A 26,754-nucleotide genomic window follows, 5' to 3' on the forward strand; every position below is an offset into this window, starting at 1 on the left:
AACATCAGGCTTTAATGTCGCACCAGAGCATTAAAATCGACTAGTTTGTGCAACCCCTAGTGTATATTGTTACAATATGTGGTTGATACAAAAAAAGCACAGCCTTAAGTTTTTGCAGTGCGCAGTGGCTCTGTTTAAAGTCTTTACTTGTACAGTATTTCATGTCCCATAATTCAATGGGAAGAACACCATGCAGAAATGTGTTCTTATTAAATTAAATTATACTGAGTGGCTTAGTATTGTCATTTCTATTATTAACTAAATCCTGCTTTAGTGTCTTTGTGATTTTCGCTTTTATATAGAAAGTAATCAAACACTGTAGTGTTGTGGGACAAGTTACATGCTGTAGTTTAATATCAGTGATATCTATTCTGTTTTGGCAAACACCCTTAATGATCAGAGCAAGTTTCTTTCTGTCCATATAACATTCATGGTTTTGTGAATGCTCATAAATATTGCATCTGTACCATTAACTTGTAGATGGTGTGCTGACAAGCAATAAAAACTGGCTGATCTGCAGAAGATTAATGAATTTTGGTTGTCACAATAAGCACAATGTGTGCTCTTGTATTGTTATGGGCATTGATGGGCATAACAGAGTTATAATTAAACGGTGTTAGTTTTTTCAGTAATGAGTAACTTAACTTACTGACAATAAAATGCAGCAGAGTTTTCGTTTTAAAGCGGTTTTCGACCACACAAGCGTTTTCAAGTGTTTTTCAAAATGCTGCCTATCCACACTGAAATGTGCTGAAAATGTGTACATCCATGCTGCGCAGTAAAACATATGACGCTATAGCATGTGTGGGCATTTGTTTACTGTCTGCCTTTTTGTCACGGCAATGTGAAGCAAAGCACAGAGACTTTTATAATGGATGGAATGAGGCAGGGATGCTGCTGCCGGTAACACAATACTATAACATATCCTCGCGCTCCGCTCTCAAACAATAACTGCGAGTAATTAAATATTCTTTCTGTCTCCTAAAATGCAATCTCAAGTATGCACAAACTAACATTCAGATTTAGTAACTGTTCAGGAACACTTTGACTGACAAAAATACGTTTTTTTTCAATTCTTAATAATAAAAACAGGCAGTGGAAAATCTTATTTGGACAATATAAGTGGGCATTTTCAATTTCCCAAAGGCCAGATCTGCCAAAAGTACAGCAGAGAGCAGAGATACATGTGGCTGAATGCATTTACTTTGGGATTATGTTGGGTATTATTGTGGTGTAAATGTAAATAATGGTTTTGTAAATCCATGTGAGGATAATGCTCACCCTCTGGGATTGAAGCACAGGTATTCAGTTTCAGAAAAATACCGCCAGGCATTAAAGGAGCAGTTTATCTCAAAATGTCTGTAAAGCTGTATGGCCTTAGGAGGCATGGAATATGATTTTACAAGACATATAAGCTTTTTTGATTGTGCCTCTGCTTATCAAATTGCACATTTGTGCTAAATTTACTCGGAAGTGTCTTTGCTTTCCTTTAAAAGTGCATGATGTGTGGTCCCAGAGCATTCTAGAATACGTGTTGGTACGGTACAAGTCTTGCCAAAGATTCTCTTTCGACCTGTGAAAATAAAAAGTAGATCAGATAAGCTCAGTTTTGTTAGCCAATAAAGATAAGATGGCTGCTCTCTGAATTTAGACATCTCGTCGTGACCTGATCTGACTTCCTGCGCTCAGCTGCAGCTCTGGCATACGTCCTCCCAGTCCTCTTCGCGTTCCGTCTTGTCTTTTTGTGAAGCTTGTCAAGTGCTGAATAACCATCCAGGATGTCTGTTGTTATCAGTCTTGATATCTAGACATGATCTAGTGTGTATGTGATCGAAGACATTTAAACCTATAATCCTTACTCCGTACTCTTTGGTTTTATTAAAAAACTCAGTGTTTCTTTATAGGTTAAGATAAGATTTACCTACAACATGTTATTACATATTTAGAATTTTGACCAACTATTGGTAATTGATTATTGATTTTTAGCACTTGGCCTACCATGATGAAGAGTGTGGTTAACATAAATCCTTTAAATTAGAAATCCTAAATTTAGTCAATTAGGACATTAGAAAAGGCTGAATAAAAGAGGACAATGTGGGCATTTTAATATAAAGCTGGTGTATGTTCGGCTGAGATGTATGAAAAGGCATACAGTATTACAGATATGGCAGCAAACCCAACAGCGGATGAGAAGCTTTCAGAAGTAAATATATTTATGCAAAGCATTCAATTACTTGGAACTTTTAGTTTGTGATTAATTACTTTTCTCTTTGAAAAAGTCCTTGGTAATTTGTTATGTGTAATTGACGGCCCTTATCATCCTTTCCGAGGTCTATTTCTTATAGAGAGATAGAGTTTTGCCACGCTGTCTCTTTTCTGCTTTCGGTTCTCTGCTCTCGTTCTCGATGGGTTATATTTATCGCTCATTAGAATGTATATCAATGGTCTGAAGAGGCTGAGTATCCAGCCAGTCCCTTTAAAAGGGTCAGTGACTGTAAAGCTCTAGGGAATTTCATCATGGAAGTTTGCCCTGCGAAAGCCTATAACTTCACATTCAGAAAAAGCCCATTAAATGAACCATTAATCATACACATAAACACAAAGTGAAAAGCATTGCCTTCCCAATTTTAACACGTTTTCTAAGGAATTCTGAGTTTACACATTTTATTTCGACTCGTCAGTATTTTTATATTCAGCAGTTTTTATGGAAAATGTCTTAGTTTAACTATTTTTGTACTGCATCAGCTGTCATATTTGTACACTGAAATGGAAAAAGAGATCTCTGTGGCTTGATGTTAAAGTTTTTGTGATTGTGGATTAGGCCATGATGCAGGCCTGCACAACACTTTATTAAGTGGGTTATGCTGGCATTCTGATCTTTGAACTTTGTCACAAAAATTACTGTTTTGAAAAGAGTATGTCTCTGTTAAGTTAGAAAACTTGGCATAGCTGATGTTTAGAGTCTGTTTTTTTCACTTCATTAGCCAAGGGTAAATATCATTAAACACAGTCACAGGTGCTCTTCTGCATTTAAGGATTAACATTATAAAGCTGTTTTCGTATATACTGTGTAGTCAATTTAGCTATTTGTTACTTATCACACAAAATGTAGCCGAACCGGGCAATATTTTGCTAAGAAAGTAGGAGTAGTTGTTGTCAAACATGTACCTGTGATTTGGTTTTATCCCAGGTGTGAGACTGATGAAGTGATGAACGAAAAAGTGGTGGCTGGGAGCATGTGCGGTTTTCATATTTCATATTTCACAGGGTTGAAGAGTGGACATTAATCACATCTCATCTCATCTTTCAGAGAGAGCGAGACAGACATTAAATCAATACACACATACCTTCTGACACACACATGCCAGATGTCTATCAGATGGTGCTCGTGCACAGATGCTGAACTGAGGTGGAGTCGTGACATTTATTCCCCGCTTACATCTCTTCACTTCTCTTCCGATCTCCTCCCATCTGCAGCTTAACTTAGAGATGAGTTTTCATGACGAGACAAGTGACCTCGAAATCCCCTCCTTCAGTTTAAAGCCCTACATATTTAAGGTGAAGTGTGTATTTTCAGTGTTAAAATACTTTCCTCTAAAAAAAAGCGTGCATTCATCTGTAGGTTGATAACCATGTAAGCTATTATTCTTTGTTTTATGGCCATTATTTCTGTTTCTCTGTGGACGATGTATTCTGTCTATAAAGTTGCAAAGTTTGTGTGTGGCGTGCTGTTTTTGGAAAGTACCAAATAGACAAACTGGAAGTGACAGTATGGGCTGACACACCAGCAGGTCGAGGGGCAAGGCGTCAGGAGTCAGAAGTGATTCAGTGACTATAGAGTTGTGTGTTTTTGTGTGTCTGGGTTTGTTTGTGAGAAATGGAAAAAATAAGTAAAAAAGTACGAAGCTTGGACTCCTGATGAGAAGGGAAAATGGAGTGGGTTCTAAGTGGCTCTGGTTCCCCATGACAACAGGAAGATGAAGTTACAGCACTAAATTACAGCTCATGATTGGCCCCGCCCCCTATTATTGAGCACTCAGGTATGATGTTTTTGCTTGCAGAATATTTCATTTTATGTGGCAATATAACCTATCATTACCTCAAATGAAATTCAGTAAACCTACATTTTACACGTCCTCTTCAGTGTGTAGTTTGATATGACTGTAATAGTTGACTGTGTTTACCACCAAGAAACAGACTTAACAGACATAAACTGTGCAGGAGAGGGTTTCTGTCCTTAATGAATGTGGACTGACAAAAGAATCAGAACTGCTTCTTCAAATTTGTCAAACAACAAAGTGTGTTTCATCACGATAAGACAAAATTATACTTGGTCTTGCATGTAAACCTCAATTCTTAATATTGAAGGCCTGCAAGATGCAGCTCCGTTCAAGTCATGTGCATTAAAAATTGGATTAAAAACAGGATTACACTTGGGAAAGACTATTTAAATGATTAAGCTGATCTTTTATCAACTTATTTTGTGTTTTTTGGACCAAGTCCGGGAAGTAGATGTTATGATTCCGCCATCATGTCATGTTTATTCTTGGTCTTGCAGCGGAGTCATGGCATAGCCTTAGGTTTTGTGTCTGGAAGACATGGTTTTGTTGGGATTCTGACTTGCCATGTGCTTTGTCGTGTCTCGTCAGTGTTTCCCGCCCTTCTGTCTCGTTAACCTTCCCTGAGTGTTTCAGTTCACCAACGCTGCCTGCAATTGGGTTCTTCCACCACGTTCATGACAGAACGAACGAGCCAGAACCGAACCCAGCAGGCAGCCAACATGGACAGTTCAGCATCGTTCCTGCGATCTCGCCTTGCCCACTTGCTGTTTGGGTTCCGTCAGGGGGATCATGGGACGCGGGAGTTCGCCAGGGCATTTTCTTCGGTGGCGAGGGATACTGAGTTCGGTGATGCAGAATTAAAAGTGATCTTTGATGGCTGCCTCACCAACCGTCTCACGCCATCGGAGAAGAGGATGCTGAGGCCCCTGGGGTTCGACGATATGGTCAGGTTCGTGATCAACCGGGACGAGGCCAGAGTTCCAGTCGGGGTACCCACCCAATTGGCTAGCGTCCCGGAGGATTGCGTCCTGACTGTCACCGCCCCGGGGGACTCAGCTCCGCCTGGCTCGAGCTCCGCGGCTCCTGTTCCGCTTGGCGGCATTCACGGTGAGTGGGGGAGGGGGGATTCGGGGACGGTGTCTGCTGACTCTTTGGGCACTGATCTTCGCCCGGGCTCCACTACTCCGGGACAGATGTCCACCAGCCTGGAGGGTCGTGTCCTGCAGGTCGGGGTTTTGGGCATCACCACACCATCTACTCTACCACCTACATCCTCCCCACCCGCAGTCAGCTTTGGTGGCAAGCGTGGGAGACGGGAATCCTGGGGGCCGCCCGTTCCCTTCTCGTCATTCCTTCAGCCGGCCACCAGGCGGGTGGCTCGGCTGAAGAAGAAGAGGCAACGGAGGGCGGTTCCAAGTCCGGTGGTCCCGTCAAGTCCGGTGGTCCCTTCAAGTCCAGTGGTCCCGTCAAGTCCGGTGGTCCCATCAAGTCCGGTGGTCCCGTCAAGTCCGGTGGTCCCAAGTCCGGTGGTCCCAAGTCCGGCCTTCCAGCCGGCGTCAGGTCAAGTTCCTCAGCCGGCCTTCCAGCCGGCATCAGGTCAAGTTCCTCAGCCGGCCTTCCAGCCGGCGTCAGGTCAAGTTCCTCAGCCGGCCTTCCAGCCGGCGTCAGGTCAAGTTCCTCAGCCAGCCACTCCCAGAGCCTCTGGGACTCCGCGCTCTCGAGCGCCTCCCCCCAGGGTACACCCTGCTAAGTCCCCCAGGACTCCGCGCTTCCGAGCGCCAGGGACAAAAACTGTTCCCCCTTGTCCCAATTCCTTTGGACTTTCCCCCATGAACTTTGTTGTTCCGCCTCCCCACCTCCCTTGTTTGTTATTTTTATTATGTCATCCCAACCCTGTTGTTATGTATTCTTGTCTGCCCCTAATTTTGTTTAGTATGTTTTGCCTTGTCTTGTCGTTGTCCCAGTCTGCCTTGTCTTGTCAGTCTTCCCCTTGATGAACACCTGGAGGTGTTCATTTAAAGGGGGGCTTATGTCATGATTCCGCCATCATGTCATGTTTATTCTTGGTCTTGCAGTGGAGTCAAAGCATAGCCTTAGGTTTTGTGTGAGAAAGACATGGCTTTGTTGTGATTCTGACTTGCCATGTGCTTTCTCGTGTCTCGTCAGTGTTTCCCGCCCTTCTGTCTCGTTAACCTTCCCTGAGTGTTTCAGTTCACCAACGCTGCCTGCAATTGGGTTCTTCCACCTCGTTCATGACAGTAGATGTGTAGATGCGCCATCCTCCTTCAAATCGTCTGCGTCTCATGGGGCTCATGACTCAAATGAATCATCTTAAATATTTTGTTTGTACCACTTACGTGAAGTACAATTTAAGGTTAACCCGAGGTTAAGATTGCAGGTAGTCTTTCACTTAAAAGATTTCTTTGTCCACATTAAGGGAAACATTTATACATTCAAGGATCAGTACGGTTTCGTTAATGTAGTTAATGTGTATTTAGGCATATCCGGAAGTATAAAGCCAAACTTCTATTTGACCATCTGGTTTAATAATATATAGAAGATGAGTTTCTTATTGGTTTGGCAGCAAATTTAAATTAACATCAAGTTTTATAATACATTTAGTCATTTAGCAGACGCTTTTATCCAAAGAGACTTACAAATGAGGTAAACAATGGAAGCATTTGGAATAACATAAGGACAACAAAAAGCATTAGCAATAGAACTGGTCTCATATAGCCTACCACAGCATACAAAACTACATTTTTTTTAAATGGGTAAGAACATTTGGTTGGGAGTGTTATATAGACCATAAGAGTATTTTCCTTGTAGTATTTTTTAAGGCATGTTTATTAAAGACATAAAAATGTAACATAGTTCAAGTCCATTCTATCACATATCAATCAAGACCTGGTGCTCTTCCAGAGACCATTAATTTAATGGACCCCGAAATCTTTTCTGCAGTGAATTGGGCCATTTATCATCACTTGATCATGTCCTAGCAGAGAGATTCAATCTAGATACGGCGAAATGATACCATTTTGCTAGAAGCATATTGATTCAAATTCTCAAGTTATATTAATTATCAAGGCACTTGCTTTTTACAGTTCTTGTTGGGTATTTCACAGTGTAGATGAAAGGGTTTTTGGATAAAATAATAAAGTTTAACTTGTCCATAAAGTATTGTATAATATATATAATATATATATAATAAAGTTAACTGGCCCATTTGCCAGATTCAATGCTCTTTAGAATCAACAGAAGATGTATACTGTTTCGTTGCTTTGATATAGTCAACAATTAACTCTGATTCTAATAATTCTGTGGGGTTTAAGCATATATTCTAGGGTGAAAATATGAATTGTGCTTGACCCAATAGTAGGAAAATTAACCAGCCCCTTGTGAATGTTAACTGGATCTTACCGTCTGGAAGCCCTTAAAGCAGAAGTAGGGCAATTGTCTTGTAATATGGCTGTTTGAAACACATTTGGCCAAAGGAGCAAGAAAAACACATCGTAATTCTATCTCGAACAACCGTTTGTGTCTTGTGTGTGATTCTGCTATATTGTTTATACTGCAATATATCCATCCATTTTCCAAACCGGGTTCTGTTCTGCTGTGTTTATTAATCTGACATCTAGCAGAAAGATATCTGATACTCTCTAAAGAATGTTGCAGGCGCTTTTAATGTAAACATGTTTCTTGTAAACATTTCAGTTTTTATTAACATTAACATTTATATTGTCATTTAGCAGATGCTTTTATCCAAAGCTACTTACAAAGAATTCAGGGAGCAATAAGCGATATGTCATACATATTTCTTTTTGTTAGAGTGGGGCTGATGTATGTCATGAAAAACCTAACCTACAAATTACAGCAATTTATTCAATATTTAATACTAATATTTAATTGAATACTATTCATAACAAAATAGTTGGAATTTACACCACAAATGTACATTTTATGCTTTTCTTTAAAATGGGTCATTGGTTAGATATTGTTCTTTTAATTAAAATGTTTTGTACGTTCAATATTCGGATAATTTAGTGTCCAGTTCTACTCCTGGAGTGCTGCTGTCCAGCAGAGTTTGGCTCAAACCCAAATCAAACACATCTCTCTGTAATCCTCAAGTAACCCTCAAGACATCGATAAAATGATTCAGGTAGCTCAGTAGGTTTGGAGCTAAACTCTGCTGGACAGGGGCCATACAGGATTAGAGACATAAGAAATACCTGATACTTGAAACAAAAACCTGCCCCATCAATCTGACTATGAAATACTCATCATCTCACAGCCTGATGTTAGTTTTATCCAATTAAATGTGAGAAGTATGTTTCAAATGCATCGATATGACATTAAACAGAATGCATCTCTTACAAGAGCCTTGTTTTTATTAGTGTCAAACCACATAGGAGTTGATTGATGGTTTGACTTTAAAGACTGGTGACGGGTCATGGAAATCTATCACAGAACAGCTGCTGCTTTTTGTCTATCTGTCTCTCTTTACTCTTAACACACACACACGCACACACACACACTGACTGTTTGTGCCATGACAGCCTCATCTATGTGGAAGCCAGCAGAAAGGCCGGAGAGAGTGACTGTCTTAGTTCCGGTTCTGCTCGGACATTTCTCCCTTGTGAATTACAGCTTCTGTAAGAGTTCTAGTACAGAATACTGAGATGGCTGGAGAATTTTACACTCAGAACGTTAGAAGAGTTGGGGTTTTAAATGTTGTGGTCTAAAAGCAAATTCACACTGATGCGACAAAGGCCAAACCCGTACATTTTGGGTGGGCTGTTGGGTTCAGAATGAACAGTTTTGCAGCTATAGGACCGGGGGGCATAACGAAATTAACAATATATTTACAACGATTTTTCTGCTTTTATAAAATGAAGAAACTTTATGTTTTTTTACAGTGATTTGATGCTCAGTGAGACCTATTTTGGTCATTGAGTTTCCATAAATGCAGTGTCATTAAATTACTTTCACGTTCCTTTGTTTTGCCAAATTTTGCTAGTACAAGAGTTACTCGCTGCATTTTGTTTACTGTTGAGTGTCCATTTACCTGCTCCGTGTGTCTGCACTAGTGTTGCTAAAATAAGCAGGTTTTTGATGCTATTCATGTGGTGTGTCTTTGGCGGGAGAGAAGCAGCGGGCATGGAGAGGAAAGGGTTAAAATAATGTATTTGCGCTAAATAAAGATATTAGAGGATATAGCGGCAAAAGATCTCTTCTGTTCAGTGATGATTGTTTATGTACAGTATTTTGTGTTCTGGTTGTCGACTTTAATGGCCTTTCAATGGCCCAACATTGACTAAAGTGATAGCCGCCCAGTGTTGGCAGACTGTGTCGATCTTATACAGCAGCGTACATACTAATCACATTCATTATGGCAAGATTACACCGTCTTGCGTAATTACTGTAAAGATTATAACAGCACGAAATATATTGGCAGCGTATCTTTCATTGTCTTTCTCACTTCACTGTTCCGCTAAAGGACAAAGAAGCTGTTTGATTTAGATGTCTGTTATGATCGCTTATGAATCAACTGCTACGGGCTGCATGATGGGACGGCAGTTATCACACTGACACACACACTAATGTGAAGGGAGTGATATTTATTCATTTTTGTCTGGAAGTCAAATTATTTAGTGACTTTGTAAACGTGTAGATGTAAATACAACTGGGTAAGCCTAATTATTTTAAGCTGTGCTTCTAAACCGGTGGGTGACGGCAGGAATATGGATGGCAGGCAGTTGGGAAAACAATGCTAATTGAAAATAATAAAACGATATAATGGTGCATACCAATGAAGACAGATTAATTTTTTTAAGGTAGAAGAAAAAGTATCTAGTTGTTGGAGGCTGTGTCCACCTCTGAGGTATTTTGGCACACATTTGTCTGGCACTGAATAGAGGTATGCCAAATAAGTTAGATGCCAACATGGACAGGTTGTCTGCTATGTCCTCATTTTTGAAAACCATGAACAGATCTGTGCAAAAGAAAATAAGACCAGGCTTATTAAAAACTGGTTTATTTGAAACTATGGTAATAGAGATTAATATTTTCACTAGCTGTTTGTTGTACAGCCATGGAAACAAATGTTTTTAGGTAAAAGTATAGTTTCTGTTTCATTCTGTGAACTACTAACAATATTTCTCCAAAATTTCAAATAAAATACTGTTTCTATTTGCATTTATTTTCAGAAAATGAAAACGGGAGAAAATTGCAGACCTGAAATACTGCAAAGCAAAGTTTTCATATGTATTTTTAAGCAATAGCAGTAATACGTGCACATGTAATTTAGGCAAAGTAAAAAAAAGATATGTGATAACCTTTTTTATCACAGTTTTCATGTGTCTTGTCCTGCTGTTAGTCTTTCATATTGCTGCTGGATGACTTTGTCACTCCTGAGGTTTGATTTTGTTGAAATCCAACAAAGACTGGACTCGAAAGGCCACAAAACATCTAGAAATGCTGATTTGAAATGAAAATTTGCTAAATTTGTTCTGAAGAAACTTTATGTTTTTTTACAGTGATTTGATGCTCAGTGAGACCTATTTTGGTCATTGAGTTTCCATAAATGCAGTGTCATTAAATTAGTTTCACGTTCCTTTGTTTTGCCAAATTTTGCTAGTACAAGAGTTACTCGCTGCATTTTGTTTACTGTTGAGTGTCCATTTATTTTGTTGCTGTATTATTATTGTTAATATTATTTCAATGTTTGTTGGCATGTTGAAGGCATTTTTACATTCTCAATCATATCTTGATTCAGGGCCCAGATTTACATTGAACAAAAACCTGTAGAGCCATCAATATACATACTGTAGGCAGTGTAACACCATGTCTACACCGTACGCAGCGCGATGCGTCACACTGCTTGTTCTAATGGGATGTCGCACCGCGCCGCATCCAGTGTGGACAAAATGTAAAATTATAACCCCTGGAGTGACTCACAGCGGGATGCCCTGCAATAAAAACACAGACAAAATATGCCATCGACAGTATTTTCCATTATGTGATGGGGCAGTCGGAGTGAAAGTCTGAATTCACAATTAGGGAATTTGATTGGCAAGAAGAAGCAGCCGATGTGTATTTTTTCAATCTTACCCCCGGCTGTGTGTTTTGTTTAAGCGCCACTCTGGAGGTATGTCTCATACCAGTGGGCATCAGCCATTTTAAATTGCTTTTTCACACCTTTGGTGGGAGCGGGTTTAAGTTTACATGTGCACAGTGTGCGAGACCCATGAGAGAAGAGTGTAATAGATCCTCGGCTAAATTACTCAGACTCACACAGAGAATGAAACAAAGTGTAGAAAAAAAGTCTATTTGATTTCCTGTATCCTGAGAGTTACAGGCAAAACTATAAATGCTACTAGGTTGAACTTTATATGCTCGCCATTATATATCTTAACATTTTTGTACATACAGCTTGTTGTATTGATTAGTTTATAAATTAGTGTGTAAATGAGTGAAAATTTGTTGATGTTAAATAAAACTGAACTTTTACTAAATTACAATAAAGGGGTTAAGAAAGATAAACCCTTGCTTAAAGCAGTAAAAGCACTTAAGTAAAAAAAACATTAGATGTATATGTGTTGACACAGGTCATTGTATCACGATTTATTGTGTCACAATATATTGTTATACATCATCCGAGATCTATACCTGTTACCTGAAATATGTATACTGTATAAAATGAAAAAAATCCATAAGAAAGTATGTTTAATGCCTGCTGACAGTAGTACACATTTTTATATAGATTACACTTTTAGTGTAGATTACGAAAAGTGGGCTGACCGTGTACATCCTTGTGTTTCCTTCATCATCTTGTTTATTTATAATTCTAGGTCACATTGTCTTTTTGTAACATTCTCTAAAAGTCTTCACAATACAGATGGCAGAAGGGTGCCAATGTTGGCTTTAGCTTCAGTCCTGAGTGTAAATTTCTGCTTGAGCCAGCTCAGAATCTGATGGATCTCCCTTAAGTGTGTTTGCACAGCACATTTTAATCGATTCTTAAAATGTTCAATTAGGACCAAATCAATTTGCACAAGGTGGTGATGATCAAAGTCAGCACACCTCATACGCGTGTCTGCTACTCTTGGCCACAAGCAAAATCTAGCGGTGCTATTATGACACTTATTGTTTTGCCCGACTAGAAGTTCATGTTCTTGGTGCTTTTTCTTTGTTGTCTTTTGTAAAAGTCCATTTGGACATCAGAGGGGAATGTCTCCTAAATGACTAAATGTTAATGTGACAGCTTTTTTTTTTTATGCCCTAACCCTGACAAAAAGGGGTTTAATCCACATAAAGAAAAAATGTCCCACTCCATTTTGTTGTTCAAACTTATTATTATAAATGACAGCAAAGAAAACAAATCAAGAAGATGACAGCGAAATGTCATTGTAGCACTGAAACATGTTGAATTTTGTGAGTGGTTTGTTGTTACTGGCACCAGGCTTTCTGTTTTGTCTCACCAGTACCTGCATGTCAGTGTTTTCCACTTCTCATATGTTAGGTAAGCCTTTCTTGGTAAATTTGACAAAGGGATTGTTTCTTTTTGCACACACAAAGTTTGTCTTTTTAATTACAATTTCTCAGACAAACTATTCATCTGAATGTATTTTTTTGTCTGTAGATACACTTGACTGACAAAAAGTGATAATACCTAAATGAGTACCGTTGTATTTGGATGCTATTCAAGCACTTCAAAAAGTACCATGGGAAAAAACATGGTATTACTTTGACCCATATACCAAACAAGTGGAACTGCCATTGTACATTTTGGTACCTATATATTTATCCAACACTGTTTGACATCAAGTATCAATAGGCCTTTATATACTTTGAGTCTAGAGAAATGATGTAACCCAAACTCAACACTACAAATTCCCACTGTGAAGCTATACTCATTCCCTCATTCAGACACGCATTTGTTCAGTATTGCATTCTGTGAGATTAAAGCTGTTGACATAATGACAAATCTTAATTCCTTTTGTTTTTCTTTGTTGCGTGTACCACAGAAACACAAGCGAAGCAGCTGTAATATTAAAAAAGGAGCTCGAACAAGTGCACCAGATGTGAGGGGTGACATGAAAGACAATAGATGGATGGACAGAAAGATAGAGACTGAAGCAGAGAGAAGTTGTGATGGATAGTCTTGGCATTATACGTATTATGAAAAGGTCAAAGGTTATTGGGGCATCCCTGAGTCAGATAGTTTCAGCGCTCTGTAGGAGGCAGGAAGCCGATTAACCCGAAGAGTTTCCAGTAGGGTTGGGCATCGCTGTGTGTGTTTGAAGGGCTCCAAATGATGTCTTGAATCGGGCTATAAATCATTCATTGTTTTCTCCTGTGAGTTTTGTATGATGTCTACGGATGTAAGTGATGTGGGCGTGTCTGGCTTTGATACAGAGTGAGAGAGACTGTGTGTGTGCGCGCGAGGTAGCAAAGGTCAGGAAGTTGGAGAGTGTTTGCGTGTGCACATGGCTGTACTCTAGCTGTAAGGTCACAGATTTTGGAAGTAGAAAGATGCAGCTGCTCTTGCCATGATGTGCCAAAGGACAAACGCCAGAGGAGAATTCTTGAATTCAGCCATAAAATACCATATGAGGCATCTACTCCATTACTGTCCAAACAATGTCAAGACACATACTTGGGTTTCTCAGACTTTCTGATAGGATGCTCAGATGTCCCTGAACAAAGCGCTGTGCTTATTGACCTTGTCTCATCTCTCCTCTCATTTGTGTCTTTGAAATGTTGTTTAGTTTAGGGGACGTTCGCTTCAGCTTTTGACGTGAAATGTTGTTTAGTTAAGGGGCCGTTCGCTTCAGCTTTTGACGTGATAATGGTTAAGGCTAATGAGGAGCCAGATGACTTCAAAAGTGGATGCAACCTGGTGACTTTAATCTCACATCATGGTTTGTTATCCAGAAAGTCTGGATAATGAAGATTGGTTAGCTTTTGAAGATATGCCTTAGCTCTCACCAAACACAACATGGTTTCTACATAAAGCAATTTTCATTTTGATCGTCTTCAGAACGGCAAAGAATGTTTTTGTTAGCTGTTTTGCAACAATGTTGTAGAAATCAAATCAAATTGAAAAACCATTAAAATCACTACAATTACAAGTTGAGAGGAATGTTGGTCGAATATCGTTCCAGGACCATGTTGTTTGCGAAGCCTTTTCTTCTTGGTAAAGCACAGAATCAAAAATGTTTCAGCCTGTCTGAAAACAAAGTTGTGTAGGCAGAGGTCACGGTTGAGACAGCAAGTGCTTTTGAGGATGAAATAACAATCACTGAAGTTTTGCTAAAGTAATCTACACACGCCCAACTGTATGTTCTGCTTTGTGAAGTTATATCTGTGAAATGGTGTGTACTGATTACTTTTGCATGGCCAGAAATTCTGATGACAGTCTGGGAACAATTGTTTGCAAAGAATTATGATGTTAGTCCATTGTGGTGTGATCATCTGGTATTTTGAGATAAACTGAACATACATTAGATGTTTAAATGAAAAACTCAAAAAGACAAATAAATTGCTAAATGAAAGTGGTAGAATTGATTGCTTGTCGCTTTATCTGCTTAAGGCCGAGAATTAATGTGAAATAAAAATGTTAAACTCTTCAGGATACGTATGTGTGTTTAACACCAAGATTTGGTTGATGCCATCTAAGGGGGCGCAGTAAATTCATCGGCTTTGTGAGAAACGTTTGACATTTGAAAAGTGGCGTGAGAAAGAGGGAGTGAAAGCGAAAGGTTAGCAATGCGCCGGGTATCGTCAGCCTTGAGCCCAGCAGCTGAAACAAATCAGAGCAGAGGTGTTTGGAGTCAGAATTATGGTCCGCTTTGTAGCCCTGAGAGCATCATAAAGAATGTGCTTGAGACACAGAGAGACGCTGCTCTGCGGACGATGTTACCTCCATCTGCCGAAGCTGCGTGCTTTATAGCGTGCGACCGCAGTATCGCCGCTCCCCAGGGTCGCCACAAAACATTCCACTTTTTAATTCTTTTTTGGGCAGTCCTCTAGGGCATAGGGTGCTGCGATTGTGTCGCGATTATTGAGTGTTAAGAGAACGGACAGAAGGAGTTGTGTTCGCAGTTTTCTTCAGAGAATTCGACATGGGGTTCGATACATAGAAAAGCTCAACATGCATCCAACCCGTGCTGTTTAGTTTCTTTCATCTCTTGTTTTCTGGCTCTTCTTTCTCAAGACGCTTGGTCCACAAGGTCTTACGTTTGTTTGTCTAGTGTTGATTGTTGAAATAAATCACTGAAGGTGTACCTCTCACTTTCTCTCTCTCTGAAGGGATTATTTCTGAAAGTCTTGTTCTTGTACCAAAATCTTCATTATATTTTCACACCTCTACCATGCATTACCCGCGCTACCTGAGGAGAGACAGCGATATAAAGTAACGTAATAAACCTCCGATTTGGTTCCAGGGTGCTGGGTTACGTTCTGTTCTGTCACCGTTTCAAAACATGCAAATGAGACTCCCTGAATCAGCGTGAAATCTATTTATTTTTTGCAACCAATAAGAAAAAAACAAACATATCAAGGAACTGTGATTTTTGTATTGTAACAGTTTTATTGTCTTATAATAAGCCGAGGTCGAAGCATTTGCGGAGTAAAATATGTGCTGTGGCTATATTTTCTAATTTATTATAGTTGAATGAGGCGAAAATTAGGGATGCACAATAAATTATCGGCCATATCGGTACTGGCCGATAAATGGTCATTTTTCATGTTATCGGAATAGGCCGATAATCAAATTTAGGCCGATATATAATATATAACAGCTGTACGCTGCGCACAGTTCAAATACTGTACAGTTCTGTCTTTGTCGTAATCATTCACTTACTGCTATTAGCAAAACATTGTTGATGTAGGTGCAGGATGTAGATACAGTATTTATTTGTAAATTATAGGGACAAAAGCATATTGTTTGAATCAGACTGCTGTCTGAATGCTTTCTGTCTTTAGACCTGTTAGACTCGTGGCTGTTAAGAAAATGTTTCTGGGTTGCTCGGGAAGAACATCTATCATTTGTTTGTTGAATATAAAAATGTACCAGGAAAGTTTGAAGGTTAAATAATCTTTATCCAGTGTAAAGTAGGCTTGGTACATGATTTTCAGGGAGAAAAGAGAACTAATGGTTACCTTGTTTTCTGCAGTGAATGTTTTCAAATAAAAGCAGTTTTCCACTTTTTGCCTTTTGTTTCAGTTTTAGGACATGTTTTATTAATATCAAGATACTGTTTATCGGCCAATATATCGGTTATCGGCATCCAATGTTTAAGAATCATGATTATCTTTATCCTCCAAAAATGTATACATCGGTGCATCCCTAGCAAAAATAGGCACACATGAGAAGATTCAGTCATGTGCTTGTAAGGTTACACTTTATTGATATTTCTTTTCTTTTCTTGTTTTTATGCAGTTGTCTGCAATTCATTCAGTCTAATATACAGACTCTATTCCGGCAGTTCCTCTACATTTTCAGCATCACGTGTTCTGTTTAGTTTTGGAAAGATATAATATCTTTATAAGAAAATGAAATACAAGTTGTTATAAACATGTATGCGTATAAATGAAAGTAAATATAAAGTGGAAAGGATTTGGGATACAGTCAGTCCACATATTTACGGAAGGTGAAAGAGTGTTGCATGTGTAGGGTACTAGAGTTTGCTAAATGATGTTATAATACAACTCTAGTCGAGTATATGTGTAGTCTGTTGAATAGTTTCTCATCCAACAGTTGTTTAGGGTGATCGTGATAGGCTTTCTGAGGTCACAGTTCTGCTGTGGTATCATTTTGTCCTTGCACAAAGCACTTAGCCTTGAGTTGCTCCTGTGGGACCTTTGCTTTGAATAAAAATGTCCATTAAATGACAGATTTCTATTTCGGTAATGTCTTGACTTTTTAGGGCGTGTTTTGAGAGAAGCCGGCCTTGAGCACAAACATGAGGTCCTTCAACCATTACCTTGCACACACACACAAACACACAGAAATCATAAAGTGAAATGTAACAAAAACAATTTTTCACAATATTGCTGTATTTCTTTGGAAGTACATGGGAGCATACAGCGCTTCATTTTGCCCTGAGATTAACGTTTTTGGGGTAAAAGTAATCCAGCTTCATTTCCACTTTAAAGTGTGTGTGATTGCTCAAGGCAATAATGAGAACAAGAACAGGTACAAGAAACGTTAATGGGGTAAAAATGAATTATCTTTCCACTGAATTAACTTTGGTAAAATACATCATTCTGAATTGATGCTGTCAGGATATAATTTTTTCAAGTTTGTCTTCTCCGGTGAGTTATTAAAATGAAGACTTTACCTAACTGCAAGACTAAATAATATCAAGTAAATGAAGTAGAAGTAAAATAAAGCAAACGTTATACAGAATCATTGATTTCTTTGGTAATATGAATTATCAGGTTATTATTTTATCCACAAAGCACATTTTCACTCCAGTAGTACTTATTTAAAAAATTACCCTTTGCGTTGGACCATGCTATGCGTTTTGGAGGTGGGAGGGTTATAACGTACCCCTGTTTTTGGTTTGGGACTTTGGGCCACTGCAATCTGTTATCGGCCAACACCTATCGGTTCACCCAAATTTGCTTGTCTTTCTGAGTCTTTATCTGGTTACATAAATACAGCTTTTGAGAATTTTTTGAGTTCTAAGTTGATGACAGTTTGAAGCTAAAAGCGGTAGATTGTTTTGATCAGAGCATCTGCTGCATATGTAGATGTATGTTCGGTTTACTTTTTTAATAATTACATTTTTAAAATCCTCTCATTCTGTATCTAAATCTCTTTTCCTGTCTTTTTATCCTGACTATACCATCTGTTCCACTCAGAACATTGACTTACTATTCACACGCTCGCACACACACAATTATCCTTCCAAAGACCCTTGGCCCTAATTTCATTTGTGCCTCTTGAATCTTTGTAAATAAAAGCTCTCATTGCATGAAATAAAACAAAGACCAGGGGACACTTTAAATGAGAATTGAAAGCTATTTTGCATTGTAATCACATCTGAAATGTGCTCTGAAATGCCCGTGAAACTAAATAAACACACTGATTACTCTCTCTCTCTCTCTCTCTCTCTCTCTCTCTCTCTCTCTCTCTCTCTCTGCAGTGTGCGAGTGCAGGAGCGGAGGTAGTGATCTTGTACCCAGGTTCTCCTCCTCTCTGCCCACGTATCTCCCCGTGTCCTGCCAGCTGCAGGGTGCTGAGTCATCCTTCTTTCTCCGTGAGGCCACACAGGAAGTGATGCGTAATGGGAGCTTGCAAACACGCAGCGAGCCTCTCTTTCTCCACCTGGTCGATGCTGGACCAGCTCCCCTCTTGTCGGTCAACTGTAGCTATGGCAATCTCACCGCGGATACGCCTGTACCACCTGATCTCCTCCAGGGGTCGCTGTCTCGCTCCTTCCACACCTCAACACACTTGACATTGAGCTGGAAGGTGAGAGCACACCTGGTGTCCAGGAGGGTAGGAGCGGATCGTTCACAGATCCAGGTGTTGTTTTACCTGGCGGGACACAGGTGGGAAGATGCGGATCCTCCCGCAGAACTGTTTCCTTGCGTCCGTGTCGTAGGCTTCCGGGAGCCTGGGGAAGGTTCTGTATCAGCCGCTTGCCATCTGGAAGGAAACCTAGGAATCTGTGTAGCCCAGCTTGGCGTCCCTACGAGCTGGTTCAACCCTCCCCCTCACCCACGCAGACGAACGCAAGAGCCCGTTCCAGTCACGGTGGAGCTGCACTACACCGTAATTCCTCCGGAGGGCCTCAGAAAAGAATGTGTAGCAGGTAGGGTGCAAGGGAAGGCCATAGTGCAGGAGGGGAATATGCAGAGGATTGGGACGGTGATTCTCGCCACTGGGGAGAATAAAGAACCCAAAACCAGACTCAGACTGGACAGCGATGTAGAGATTGTGGTGCCACCCAGCCCGTTTAAACAGGGACAGACTGTTGGATTTCAAGTGCTAATGAATTCTGCGGCCACCACTGAGCAGTTTACTCTGAGGTAAGATGACGCACACCTGTGAACGATGTCTTATGAGTACAGTATAATGTTAGGGATGTAAAAATGCTATAATGAATTGAAATACATTGATTTGACAATGAAAATTGGATTGGAAATCTAACCAAATCACTTTTATTGTCACATCACAAGTCTTGGGTGCATACCGTACAAAGTAGAATGCAGATGGACGGACGATTGTATGACAATACAAACTTGGGTTGTAAATGACAGTATGTAGTGCAGACAAACAGTATAAATAGACGGACTGTACAAAAAAGACAGTATACATTATGCACATTATACACAAGAAGTGTGAGCGTGTGGAGTGTTAGGGAATGTATTAGTATTAATTTTATTTATAATTATTAATTTTATTTATAAATAAAAAAGTATAAAGTATTAAAAAAAAAAAAAAAAAATTAATAGCCTAATAATAATTTAATTATTTATTGTAGAATTGTTATTTACATTGCTGTTTATCATTATTTTAATTATTTATAAATTGAGAATTTTTTTAAAGTTTAAAATATTTAATAATAATGATAATAAATAACAATATTTAATCATTTATTGATGGAATTGTTTTTATTTTAATTTACATCGCTGTTTATTATTGGTGTTGTTATTTTATTGATTTTTTATTGCTATTTATATTAGAATATTATTAGAAACCCCTTTTTGCCTTATTGGTGCAGAAGGAGAGAGAGGACAGGAATGGAAGTGTGTGAGAGAGGGGGTGGGATTGGGAAAGGACCACGAGCCTGGACTCGAACTCGGGAGTGGCGGTGCGCAACAGCACCATATGTTGGAGCACTTGCCACAAGGCTATTGCTTCCGGCATATTAGAATTGTAAATTTATAAGTATTATTATAATACTCAATGCTTTATTTCCAATAGCTTGATTGTCCTTTATACAATACACATAGGCAGAGGACAAGCGGATTTGGAGGATGGATGGAATATCATCTCTACCATACAAATACTATAAAGCCAAAAATTCTAAAATCTGCATATTGGACTAGATTGTGACCAGATTTCACATTTCCTAAATATCCATTTCCTAAATTTATCAAAGACAAAAACATTTACACCCATCATTCAACGCTAACTTTCACACACACAGAAAAAGTTTGGCGACCTAAAATCACAGTTCACATATGCGTAGCATATCCAATACTGCTCGCTGGCAGGACTCCAGACCGGAGGCCTTGGGGCTTTCCCAGACATATGATAGATTAGACTTATTCATCAGCGGCACAGACAAAGCAGATCTCCAGACTACTGCTGTACATGTTCCAGCTCTTCTCCTCTCATCACTGCTGTTGAGTTTTATAATAGGCAATAATTAGTCTGAGTCATCAGCTCACGAGGAACATTAAAATGGATGAAGATGTGCGCTGAGGTTGTATCGATGGGCATATACTGTAGCACAGAACGCAGCGTCTTCCCTGTGGTCAGCGATTTTGGCTGCATGTTTACGTCCACAGGGTTGTAATTGCGTTTGATTTATGAAAGCACGTCACTTTAATAGGTCAGGCAGACCTGCTATTAAAATACAAAGTTTATGCTTAAACTAAGATAGATCTCTACGTCTGTGTCTGGGATTAGGAATATCTGTGGGATAATCGCTATGGAAGACGTCTCTCCCTTCTCAATTAACTTCCGTCAGCACATAGACAGATACACGCTGGCAGAGGGAGATGCTATTGTCTCTGTAGTTGAACGATGGTGGAACATCAAAGACGCTCCTGCTGGTGTCGTTTGGGTCTATAAAAGATGTGTGATGTCTTTCATTTCACCACCTGCTATCTGTTTAGATAGAGGAAATCGAAATTTTTTCCTCCTACCCATGATGGGAAAAATCTGCCAAGCGTTGTTTGTTTGTCTAGAAAAGCAGACATTTCTGCCCTCATTGTTGCGAGGAGGAGATTGAAATAGCTAAAAATAGGCCCGTTTGTTCCTCCTAAAATCAAAAACGAGTTTTGTGTAGTTTTTGTTTTGCTTGTTTGTGCGCTGTACACGTGGAGAGACACGGGCCTTCGAAAGCATACATCTGTAGACGGTTGAATCGTCCTAACAAAGAAATCTTTGCATATTTTTATTTTGTGCTTCTGTCGCATTGTGAAAAGTTTTAGAAGTTTTAGATCAGCAGCCTAAACTCCAGTCACAGGAACAGCTTTTGTGTTTTTTCTAGCTTTACAATTATTGTAAAGCTAGAATTAGCTGTTCATTGGTTCATAGTAAATCAGAATTCTATAATAATATTAAAGAAATTAATAAAGTCTTAACTTAATTAATTATTACCTCAGTGTAATTAAATGGGTACAATACAAATAGTTTTGAAACAAAGGTAACTTTAAAATTTTATATCTGTACAAGGTAAGCTAGACAAATGTACTAGTGAAGTACTTTTAGTACTTGTAGAGGATGGATAGATGTAAAAACAGGACACAGTTTAATGAAATCTAGTTCTTTTTTTCTGCTCGGAGGGAGATGCGGTCCCTCTACCTTTTAAAATTGAGCTATAATTTGCCTTTTCTGTGTTAACAGAAATACCTCTGCTTGTTTTCAGTACATCTTTGTATTGTGGGAGGCTGTTAGACAAACTGACATTAAGACAATAGCCAGACTGGCGGATGGGATACTTTGGTTTGTGTGTGTCTGGGAGGAATTTATGGGTTTGTATGCATCGAATGCATGGAACATCTTATCCGATCGGTTTTGGACTCTTCTGTCTGTCTTGCTCCATCATGTGTGCCTTATGCAGCTGTCAAAAATTGTTATTATGGGAGACTCATTTACACGGCGTAATGTGATGCTTGTTGAACAAATCATGTACAGTTCTCTCAAATGATTTGCCGCATTTCTCCAATTTTAGTACTTGTTCGCAAATCAGTAAGCACAGCTGTCTTAACTGTTTTGCATATCTTTGCTAGTTAACAGATGTGTATTGTTTTCACACAGTTTGTAAGGCTAGGCCTGTTTATTTTTAACAGAATTGTAGTTTTAAATAGATTTTGGTTGGGCGTATTACGATGATGCAGCGTCCCCTGTGATTGAAACCTGCTGATCTTGTTTTGAATCGGCAGAATTTTGTTTTTGTGCTGATTTTGTGCAGGAAATTTTGTGGGATTAGGAGGGATGGATTTATGCATTTATATTCTGTGTGGACTTCACTGTTGACATATTTAAAGCAACACTTAGTTTATCGACCTGTATAATGTCTCTTAACTTATTTCAGTGGTAGAACAACTCTTAATCAGGCGAAGGTTATGAGTTTAGTTGCACTATGGCATCTGAATATTCGCACTGTAGAACCCTGCAGAAAGAACCATTCAGCCAAAGGTTCTTTACAGAACCGTCTCTTTCTTACCTTTTTATAATCTGAAGAACCCTTTTTCGCATAGGCAGATTTGACCTGCCTATACACTTTGTCTATGATAGAAAATGTCAAATTAAAAACAAGAAACTTAAGAAATGTTTAAACCGTTTTCTGCATTTTAATAATCAATACTGCTTAGAATTTGTTATTACATTCCAGTAAGAAGTAGTTTGTGTGTTTTCTCAGAATATTAGTCTGGCTCGATAATAAACACACCGGTAAGCAAATGTATGAATTCAATATAATTTTTTGCATAGATCTTTAAAGTCAGTCATTCAGATGATGCTTTGTGTGCCACCAATTTTGAGAGATCTGTTCGTTGTTAGGATATTTACAGGCAGTTGCGGATGGCTGATCCAGACCAGCTTTGAAACTTACATCACAATATAACTCTTAAACTTTACAATGACAGAGGTTGATCAATGACAATGATACTAACATCACATTTGTCTACATTAGGTGCCAAAGACATTTTTGATGGTTGTCTTATGATACTAATTCCACAAAGCCACACATCTTATGCATCCTCACAAAGCTGTGCTTTAGCCAAAAACAGGGCACCCTGCTTTCTCTCTTTCTTGCGTGCATGAACACAATTGTCTTAACGCTCACGGAAGCTCTTGAATATAGATACTATCTGCACACTGACAATGTTTAAGTTTCTGAATGGAGATGGTGTGTGAGAGAGGCACTTGTGATTGTAAATGAAAATAGAAGTAAATATTTTTTCTATTGAATTTGACCTTGAATTGTTTGATTAAAAGGGTTTTTAAAAGTCAAAAGTGCCTCACAGAAGCTCACATTTTTACATTGTCACCGTATTTATTTTATTTTAGTTCGTTTATTAGCGGGCACCCACAATCTAGCTAATTTCAGGTTTTGCAATACTTATTTGGTCCCAAAAATCACCTCATCACCAAAGAACACACAAGCTTAAAACGATAAAAGTAAAACAGAGATACATAGGTTACTTAGATGAAGAAAGAGAAAATAATTAAGTGAGTAAGACAGAGCGAGAGAAAGACTGTAGGGATCATTTTAGATTTAGGCAGGAACTGGGAAGGTTGCAGACCTTTTAAATCTGCTTTATCTTAAACTTCTCCCCTTTAGGTATACAAACACACACAACAATACTGTTGTATACTTCTAGAAAGTCACACTGCATTCCACACTACTTCCATTTGATCATTTCAGGAGAGTGGCATCATTTGTAAAATCTTTTGTCAGATAAGTTATATTTTGTGTTAATGAGTTTGAAATTTATGCTGTCAGATGGGTGGCATCTATTAGCATCGTACATTTTTGCATAGTCTAATTCATAAAATTTTGTGCTTGGTGTAAACAGACTTTTATGGCATATCAAACAAACGCCAACAAACAGCCTTTACAGAGGTTGCACATGCTTGCAAAACCTCTTCACATCAACAGTTACAGACATTAACCTTCATGTGCTAAACTTGAAAGAACTTGAGGATAAATGTTCAAATGGATTTTATATTATGTGACTTTGGTGTTTGCTTTCCAATGGTAAACCTTTTGTCATGGCATGAACTCATATAGCTTACAGCTAGATTTGTACTTTCTGAAGTTTCATGTAGTCAGTATGCAGAAGTTTCTTTGAATTCTACCTTGAGTTGCTTTGTGTGCTTTCCTTTTTGTTGGAACATCATTATTTGTGTCTTTTTTTGTTCACTGGTAAGACTCATATCAGCAAAGTTCTTTTAGAGATCAGGATGTTCCTATAGGCCGCATTTGGGGCGAAACCTCCTGCAACAGGAGATGTTTGGCTTTAGCTTTAGTAAGTCAGCAGATTGTTCCATCCTTCATTTCCACTTTGTTGAAAATGTTTGTGTTTACCTTTTGTTTTTCTACACATTTTCTTTACACTATATTGATTTAATGATGTTGATTTTATTTCCTGGCAGCATTTTCAATCAATATGAGTAGGAGACCCCAAATTAAGGCTTAATTTCACTTCCAACCCATAAAACAAGTTCACCCTTTGATTTGTAACCAGAGTGGGGTATTGTTGGTGAACTTAAACCACACAGATATGCTGTTATACAAAATATCAGCACACTTTTACTATTATGCTCTGCCAATCAGATTAGAGAACCTCCCTTAACTATTTCATAATTAAATATTAATATAACGTATAGACGTGTGTTAACACAAAGGTCGGTTGAATTATACTGCACTGTTTGTTCTGTACATCAATGGAGTCTGAAACCGTGGTACTATCAGGACTCTACGTTTCAGGCTAGCTAGCATTAGGCTTAAATTGTGCTTGCAGAGCTCTTTTAAAGCATTCACGTTATCGTGACCCCTTTCTTTTGTACACAAGCCAGCGCAGTGTGCTCAGTGATTTAGATACTGTAGTTCTTCGGGAATGGAATGAAATGGCTTTGACTCTTGGATGAATGCTACATATGCCTCCAGGGGCCTCTTTCCTTTCCATATATTTATACTGAATGCACTCAATCCCACTATCAGAAGTCAAATAATTATTTGTTCTCCTGTTGATTTTTTAAGCTTGTCTACTTAACAAGAAATGAAGGGTCTATAATTGTTATGGTAGGTTTATTTTAACTGATAGAAACCACATATCAACCAAAAAATCTGGGAATATTTTTCATATAAAGGTTATAAATTGATTTGCATTTCAGTCAGTGAAATACGTATTTGATCAATACCAGCAAGAGTTCTGGCTCCACAGATTGGTTATGTGCCTATATGGAGCACAGATTAGTCCTGTCACCGTAAGAAAGAACCTTGAAAGGCTACAAACAGAAGCTTGGTGAGAAGGAGACAACTGTAGGTGCAATTATTTGGAAATAGAAGAAATACAAAATAACTATCAATTACCCTAAATGATCATGAGAAAGGTTAAAGATCAGCCCAGAACTACAAGGAAAAAGCTTGTTAATGATTTCAAATTCACAGTTAGCAAGCAAACCATTGGTGTCACGCCAATGCCACAATTGATTGTAGTCCTGAAGCATCCACAAGGTCCTCCTGCCCAAGAAGGCCCGCCTGGCTCGTCTGAAGTTTGACAATGAACATAAAAAGGATTCAGAAAAGACTTTGGAGAAAGTGCTTTGAGACCAAAACTGACTCCTGTTTTTGGAGGGAGAGAAATGCTGACTAGGACCCCAAGAACAACATCCCTACAGAGAAGCACAGTTTTGGAAACATACTGCTTGAGGGCTTTTCTCTGCTACGGGTACATGGGTCGTGGATATGCCTTTAACATGACAAAGACCCATAAACATATTGCCAAGACAACCAAAGAGTGGCTTAAGGAGAAGCACATTAAATGTTCTAGCCGGTCTTTAGACCCTAGTCCTATAGAAAATCTGTGAATGAGGCTTAAACTCCAATTTGCTGAGCGACAGCCAAGAAACTTAAAAAAGTGACTAAAATGTATTCTGACACATGTGAAAACCTGGTTTCCCTAGATCTCTGTCAGTTGAAATAAACCTACCATAAAAATAATAGACCCTTCATTTCTTTGTAAGCAGGCAAACTTACAAAATCAGCAGGAGATCAGATAATTATTTCCCTCACCTTTCATGGAGATCAGACACAAGCTCCTGGCTGTTCTGGGGGTTGGATGTGTGTGTGTTGGTTAGGGAGAGTGAAACTGGTAGGAAAAAATGTGAAGTTGCCGGATAGATTGTTTAAGACATTCTTTCTCCGCGGGTCTTGCCCTTTTTGTTCGCAGCGCCACGCTAAGTGCTTTCGAGATTAGAACGGTACAGAATGAGACCAGTCGGGTAATAAGACAAGCTTCAGCACAGGTGGGAAGCCACAAGCGTTCCTGACCCTCCATCATCTTCGCAGTTTAACGTAATCATGCACATACACACACATTTAGCTTGCGATCACCTCTCATGTTGAACATAATTACCCAGCAGTCCTGCACTTATCACATCAACGACCCAACTTAATCACAAAGACACGCACATTTAGAACGTAGCGTTTTCTGTAGTTCTAAATGAATGAACAGGTCAGGTCGACCACACATGCTCACACGACCAATCAACAAAATTGTCTGTGTATAGGGAGGCTGAATGAAATAAAAATCCCAAGTAGGATTTCATTTTCATTAGGACCAATTCCCTAGAGATCTGTAGGTCTGTGTCTTTTTTCTTTGAGTATATTTCATGTCTTCTAACAGGAACTAATGACGCTCAGTGCCTGTTCGAATGAATATTTTAGAGTCGGCTAATGAGGATGAGAGAGAAGACGCACTTTCATGGAGA

At 39.0% G+C, this 26,754-nt stretch overlaps 1 protein-coding gene across 2 annotated transcripts in view; it reads left to right on the plus strand.

The window, feature by feature from the left end:
- The window catches only part of LOC306891126 (transmembrane protein 132C), a 142,526-nt gene that overhangs the window by 22,753 nt on the left and 93,019 nt on the right, over positions 1-26,754 (plus strand). For both annotated transcript variants that reach the window (XM_079451156.1, XM_079451157.1), the window contains exon 2: positions 18,218-19,106. In XM_079451156.1, coding sequence (XP_079307282.1) covers positions 18,218-19,106 — 889 coding nt within the window. The remainder of the gene's footprint in view (positions 1-18,217; positions 19,107-26,754) is intronic.

The sequence above is a fragment of the Barbatula barbatula genome, assembly GCF_947034865.1.
Source record: "Barbatula barbatula genome assembly, chromosome: 2".
In the NCBI taxonomy this organism is placed as follows: Eukaryota; Metazoa; Chordata; class Actinopteri; order Cypriniformes; family Nemacheilidae; genus Barbatula; species Barbatula barbatula.